This window comes from Salmo salar, unplaced genomic scaffold (assembly GCF_905237065.1).
Source record: "Salmo salar unplaced genomic scaffold, Ssal_v3.1, whole genome shotgun sequence".
Lineage (NCBI taxonomy): Eukaryota > Metazoa > Chordata > Actinopteri > Salmoniformes > Salmonidae > Salmo > Salmo salar.
The window spans coordinates 3,234-10,205 of NW_025548985.1; the positions used below are offsets into that span (position 1 = coordinate 3,234).

At 41.0% G+C, this 6,972-nt stretch overlaps 1 protein-coding gene across 2 annotated transcripts; it reads right to left on the bottom strand.

Annotated features, from left to right (window-relative positions):
* Positions 1-1,240: 1,240 nt before the first annotated feature.
* LOC123735051 (centromere protein O) lies at positions 1,241-4,934 on the bottom strand. 2 transcript variants are annotated; one of them, XM_045712946.1, is made up of 5 exons: positions 4,619-4,934; positions 3,552-3,716; positions 2,991-3,147; positions 2,297-2,514; positions 1,241-2,006 (listed from the first exon to the last, which is right to left on the bottom strand). In XM_045712946.1, the coding sequence occupies exons 3-5, from the start codon at positions 3,040-3,042 to the stop codon at positions 1,848-1,850; spliced, it is 429 nt and encodes a 142-aa protein (XP_045568902.1). In that variant the 5' UTR covers positions 3,043-3,147; positions 3,552-3,716; positions 4,619-4,934; the 3' UTR covers positions 1,241-1,847. The 2 variants fall into 2 exon arrangements, with proteins under 2 accessions (XP_045568902.1, XP_045568901.1); XM_045712945.1 differs by having other exon boundaries at positions 3,556-3,716; positions 4,619-4,925.
* Positions 4,935-6,972: the final 2,038 nt, after the last annotated feature.

A 6,972-nucleotide genomic window follows, 5' to 3' on the forward strand; every position in this document is an offset into this window, starting at 1 on the left:
CTATGGCTAGTTCGGGAGCTGGATTTGTCATAAGCATTAGGGAAAAACGTTGCCACAGATGGTAACCACTGAAGTGTTTGACTTCACCATCTATTGCTATCGCCAAAGGTTTGCCATCTTCCATAAATTGCAGCTGCGAATCCACCATAGAAATACTTAGAAAGAATAAGATGACGCTCTGGTAATATGGATAACTATTGAAAGTCATCTGATGTGCTTTTTTCTATATTGTAATAGACAGTTCAACATTTGGTAGGTTGTTGGCAGGCTTCAGCAAAGCCAAGATGGTTTCAACTATTATAATACTTAAAGCTTATTTGTAAGCTACATACCAACAGAGTTCAACAATTCCCAGAGAAATATAAAGTCTGTTTTGGATGTGAGGTTTATGAATCACCAGGAGGACGTTATTCTTCAACACATACTAAACCTACTAGACAGGAGACACTGACGGAACACAAAAAAAAAAACTACTTCTCAAAGTCTGAACCTCACGCTGCTATCTACAACACCATGAAAGAGATCAGAAACTAAAAAGGCAAGGGTGGGTTGTGCCGCCTCAGTCTCTGACAACAGAAGATTGACTCCAGTTAATCTCTTTCCAGTGACGGAGGAAAACTAGTCTCACGTTGCCAGACATCGCACAGTAATCTCATTCTAGAGAAACCTAGAACGGCTGGGGTCGAGGCTAGAGGAACACCACTGCTGAGCTCGAGGAGATCTCAGTCAGTGCAGGCCAAAACCGTACATTCTGCCAAGCAGAGACACAGGGACAGTGCACTCTGTGAAGTACAGAGAGAGACAGCAAGGCAGGGGTGTTTTCTATCATGAAACTGAGGCAAATGTCCACTATTGACTGCATCTCTGAAAAGGAGCTGGCCAGCCAACAACATGCTATAGAGGAGAGAAGGAGAGACTCAAACAATGTCATAGGAATAAGCTGATCCAGAAAATAAACACCTTTCTGAAAACACTTAACACTTGTAGTGAGCAAATGGAAAACAACCCTATAAAAGAAGTATTGCATTCAAGTCAGGTTAAAAAAGCAGTTATATTATTTTTGGGGGAGGAACCTGATCTTCTCATCTTGTTTCATGTACACGGTTTCCTAGTAACCTTTGTGAAGTAATTATACACTTTTGAAGGACTGTAAATGTAGACTATCAGGTTTACTCTGAGGTCGATATGGGGTCGCTCAGGGGAATAGCACCACTGCATTAAGTTAACTGATGCAGTGAAATAAGTCAACACTATGCCAGTTTATTTTAACAACATACTGTATTACTGTCATTATATTACAAACAGGGTTGTCAGACTAGATTAAAACAACAATATATACAGTACATGTATAGGTATCTGACAATTACTAGCCTAGATAGTGACTGACATAAATTAGTATAAAAAACAAATGTAAAATAAACTTCATACATTGACATAAACAAGTGTTCAGTCTGGAGTACATTTACAGCATACTGTGTGTTCAGACTAAGCGATACTGCCGGTCTTTTTAATGGTCACTAAGGCTGTGTGTACTGGGGACTCCAGGAGTAGGGCATAGTTCTTCCATTGTGGAGAACTGGCCAGTGCCATGTCTACACACACATCAAATCAAATTTTATTGGTCACATACACATGGTTAGCAGATGTTAATGCGAGTGTAGCGAAATGCTTCACTCGCATTAAGCAAGGAAGGTATCAATCATTTTACAGAAGCAACAGGTATGCACATGGCTAAAGATAACATCCTCCAGAAAAGCATAGTACATATTGTCCTGTGTTGTTTCAACAACAACCCTTAAAAGGTCATTTAATATTAAGTATCTAGATGGTATTTATGAATTCTACCTTCAGACTATGTTGACCTGGTTGGGCAGGCATTGTGTGTGGTCAGCATACTCCAGTGTACACAGTGCAGCCCCGGCTTTCTCTCCTGGTATAGTGAAAATCAGCACCAGTATAGTATAGAGAGTATTACTCTCCATTACCCGAACAGAGCTATGACGCTCCTGGAAGCAGACAGGGAAAAGGGGGAGAAGACTGGTCTGAGCGATGGTGTATACATTTTGTCTATAGGAGCTTTCAGAGCAAGGATCTCAAAATACCACGAAAAACAAATAGCATGATCTAACATACTGTATACAGCCATTATCACAAAAGTTTCTTATACTATATTATTCAAAGACTATTACACCTCTCTTACATTGAGCAGACAAACGCATATTTTTAGTTCTGCAAAAGACAAATAACATGAATATTCTATTTCAGATATCAATGTGGATGGCTGGTACTCTGATACCTTGATGAGGTGCAGCTGCTGCTTGCGGCCAACGTAGGCATTGAGATATTGGCTGAGGGTATACAGGAAAGCCCTGACGTCTGTCTGCATGTTGCTCTGCTTGACCAGCCTCTCCAGGGGGATGAATGGAGGGATGTTGTGGCGACAAATTCTCAGATTAGAACCCAGGTTCATCTCCAGGTTATATGTCTCAAGGTAGACACCTATATCATACCCACCTGAGAAAGACAACGAAGGAAAAAGAGGTGTGGATAGATGGTTGGTGATAATGTCTAAACCAGTGGTTCCCTACCCTTTTCAATTACCGTACCACCAACATAATTTTGCTATGCCTGGAGTAGCCCTGAAGTACCCCCTCATGTACATTTTACCAGTAGGCCTATGTTAATGAGTCGTTTGTTGTCACTGGCTATATCGTAAAAATTCTTAATTTAAGGGTAGGCATACGGTTAGCAGTGTGGTTAAGGTTAGGTTTAATTTATTATGATTTTGTAAGATAAATTGTACAAATAAGCAGGGTTTAGTGACCATAATCATGACTCTGTGGCTGTGATAACTAGTGACGACCTAAGTCTTAAGTACCCCCTGTGGATAGGCCAAGTTGGGAACCAATGGTCTAAACTAAAGAAGCGATATACCACACACACACACACACACACAAATAGATTGTTGATCAAGTTTGGATTATAGGTACCGATAAGGTGGTGACCATGAAGCAGGTCCTGCAGTTGTCTGTGTCTAGCCATCAACAGCAGAAGTTGTGAGTTCTCTGAGCCATCCTCCAGGTCATCCTCATCCCTCTCACATGGAACACCTGTTTTGTCCAGTAGAGTTCTCAGCTTCTGGAGGGACTAGAAAGAAATACATAATGTTGAACTACAGTACATTGACTTCTCAGATACATCTGCTGCACCCTCTATGTTAACCTTGGTTTTAAGTAGCATCAAACAGGTTTGCAATATTTTTAAACATTCTTTAACACCTCCACATAATAGTATGTTTAAAGGACGTCACGCTGATTTCTTAGCGAGTACAGCTTCCCCGATTCAGTTCATACCGAGGCTCAAACTCAGGACCTCTGCCTCGCAAACACACGTGAACGCCCTCCTGAAGCGTCAAGTGGGGACACTTCAGTCTGAGGAGTGAGTTTCACAGATGCCCATCTGCTATATATGCATCCATTGATTCAGACCACAACTGATAGGTAATGTGACATCAGTATAATTGATCTCAGAAAATGAACTAGCTAACTTACTTACTGTATTTGCTTTTATTTAAACGTTTAACTGGTCTCTTTTAGTGAGGAGTTCCTGTAGTGTTGCATTCAGCTCTTCCTCACGACTAATCTGCCGAAATTCCTGCTGCTTCACTGCCAAGTTGTTCGCTTCCATTTCCAATATGTTCAAGTACCCCAAAACATCTGTGGATATAAAAGGTTTGGATAATACATTTTATACCATGGCATTATTGAATACTCGTTTCTGATTGGTTTGAAGGGCATTCTAGCGCATGTATTATTTCCCTATAAACTCACAGTATATTTGCAAGTAGAATTCAATGGCTATAGTTCTTACATGTTCTATGTTTGAGCTGCTTTTGAAAACAAAAGTCAAATTGGGAAACATTGTTGGCCTTGTTAAATTCGATTTTAATAATAGCAAGCTAGAACTGATGGTTTGGTTAGCTGAACTAGCAAGCCTGTTTGGTTACCAAGGCAACTACTGTTGCTATCTAGGGTGTGTTCGTAAATTCATCAGTTATTCTGCCCTCTGCCACACTCGTATGAGAGTGCTCTGAAATCGGAATAGCTAGCCAGCGTGAATTTACGAACACACCCCTAGTAAACTTGCTAACTAGTTACTTCAGTGGATGTTGAATACATTTCTAGCGGTACATTTGTTAAATTATATTAGTATAAAAGAGAATCAACTCGCCGCTCAATACATTCTCTGGAAAATAATACAACTCTATAAAAGGTTATGCTGCGTTCAAAACTGGGAACAGGTCGGAAAGTCGGAGCTCTAGAAAGAACACCGAGTTGGATGATCATATCGATTTTTTTTTCCCAGTCGGAGTTTATTCAGAGTTTCCAGTTGTTTTAAATGCACTGAAGAGTTCCCAGTTGTTTTAACGAGGCATATAACGTTTTTATAACAAACTAGGAAGATAAATGACGCACATTTGACTCAACTGTATTCAAACATGAAAATTGTATGAACTATTGATAATTCACACGCAGTAAGAGCGTCTGCTAAATGACTTAAATGTAAATGTAAATGTAATAATGTTAGCTTCCTGGTTTGGCTAGCTAGCTAACGTTACCTTTTCTCGGCTCGTCCATTGTGTCCGCCGTGTGACGTTAGCTAGCTCTGGTAACGTTAGTTTTATTTAATTCAGCCATTGTTGGATATGCGTAAGCGAATGGCAATATAAAAATTAAGTGCATTAGCGATATCTAACACATTAATGCGCCTTGGATAATTTGAATTTGGCGGCTAGATTTCCTCCACCCGGAAGAAAATCAAAACAAAGCTACATTTAGTACCAACAAAATATTTTTTTTTATAACTAAACCAAGACAGACAACTGCCTGTCTCTTCCAATGTGGGCAGAACAAGCAAGGAGGCGGGCAGAGCCAACAACGAGCTAGCGAGATCCTATTGGCGCGTTCATGCATCATCTGCATATTTCCGTGAGGGAACGCATTTTCTGTTAAGTGCGCGTGTGCAATAAGGCAATTCGCCTTTGCACTCCTAAACGCCGCGAATTTTTTTTTTTTTTTTTTACATTTCAAATGGTAAAGTATACAACCGTAGTTCACTCTGTTCATAACATATTGTAGTTTGGGGAACAGAAAACTGTATTGAGATCAAATGTTTCATCGATGAGAAAATGCGCAGAATGTAGGCAAAAATCCATTTCGTTCCATCTTCTCCCACTGCCCGTCAGTAGTGTTCCTCTCACTACCATATTTGGTATTGAGTGGAAACGCCAGGCAGATGCTTCACATTTATACATCCACTGAAATATCTGCCTCATTGTTCTGTGGTACCACCGAATATTTAACACAGTATCAGTGCGTTCGACTACCCATACTAACAGTGTATACTACTAGTTAATTTTAGTATACTGTAAACGAACGGTATCGTTTCAGTTGAGCGTACTAGCACTTCGCCTGTCTACCAGAAAGTTGATGCTGTTATTATGCAATCTCTTACTAGCTTGTTAGCATAACAAATTACTAGCTAGACATATTACGATGTTGAGTGTCTTCGTAAATTCAATCTGGAGTTCCATAGTCAGATTGTTCATAAATTCAGAGTTTTGCTCTTGGGTGCTCTGGCCAAGGAGTAGGGTTGCAGGTAACCTAGTGGTTAGAGCGTTTGGCTGGTAACCGTAAAGGTTGCTAGATCGAGTCTCCGAGCTGACAAGGTAAAAATGTGTAATTCTGCCCCTGAGTAAGGCAGTTAACCCACTGTTCAGAGGCCGTCATTGTAAATAAGAATTTGTTAACTGACTTGCCTAAAAGGTTAAATAAAGGTTAAATACAATCCAGTGGTCAAGCACCCAAGCTAACGTTGGCTAGCTACTTCCAGACACAAATGAGAGAACACCTCATTCTGACCATTTTACTTGCCCTAACAGAGCTGGTTAGGCTGTTTTCATGTTATCCAGAGCGTTGGTGACTAACTGTGGTGCTGGCAACAATTGAACTATGCTTTTTTTGCCAACGTTTACTGACACTGGCCATATTCAAAAGGTGTTGATCGTTCGTAAATTCATCAGTTATTCTGCCCTCTGGCACTCAGAAGAGAGTGCTCTGAAATTAAAGTAGAAAGCCAGAATTAACAATGTCCATATTCAGACCCTTTTGCTATGAAACTCAAAATTGAGCTCAGGTGTATCCTGTTTCCATTGATCATTCTTGAGATGTTTCAATAACTTGATTTGAGTCCACCTATGGTAAATTCAATTGATTGGACATGATTTGGAAAGGCACACACACCTGTCTATATAAGGTCCCACAGTTGATAGTGCATGTCAGAGCAAAATCCAAGCCATGAGGTTAAAGGAATTGTCTGTAGAGCTCCGAGACAGGATTGTGTCGAGGCACAGATATGGGGAAGGGTACCAAAGCATTTCTGCAGCATTGAATGTCTCCAAGAACACAGTGGCCTCCATTTTTAAATGGAAGAAGTTTAGAACCCCCAAGACTTCCTAGAGCTAGCCGCCCAGCCGAACTGAACAATCGGGGGAGAAGGCCCTTGGTCAGGGAGGTGACCAAGAACCTGATGGTCACTCTGACAGAGCTCCAGTGTTCCTCTGGAGATGGGAGAACCTTCCAGAATGACAACCATCTCTGCAGCACTCCACCAATCAGGCCTTTCTGGTAGTGTGGCCAGACGGAAGCCACTATTCAGTAAAAGGCACATGATAGCTTGTTTGGAGTTTGCCTAAAGACTCTCAGACCATGCGAAATAAGATTCTCTGGTCTGATGAAACCAAGATTGAACTCTTTGGCCTGAATGCCAAGCATCATGTCTGGAGGAAACCTGACACCATCCCTACAGTGAAGCCTGTTGGTGGCAGCATCATGCTGTGGGGATGTTTTTCAGCGGCAAGGACTGGGAGACTAGTCAGGATTGAGGCAAAGATGAATGGAGCAAAGTACAGAG

Bases quoted from the DNA above. Each gene is read 5' to 3' on its own strand.
- LOC123735051 (XM_045712946.1), bottom strand. From the start codon at position 3,042: ATGGCTAGACACAGACAACTGCAGGACCTGCTTCATGGTCACCACCTT. The intron at 2,515-2,990 runs GTACCTATAATC...TGTCTTTCTCAG, and splicing joins TCATGGTCACCACCTTATCG to GTGGGTATGATATAGGTGTC. The intron at 2,007-2,296 runs GTATCAGAGTAC...GTCTGCTTCCAG, and splicing joins AGCAGCTGCACCTCATCAAG to GAGCGTCATAGCTCTGTTCG.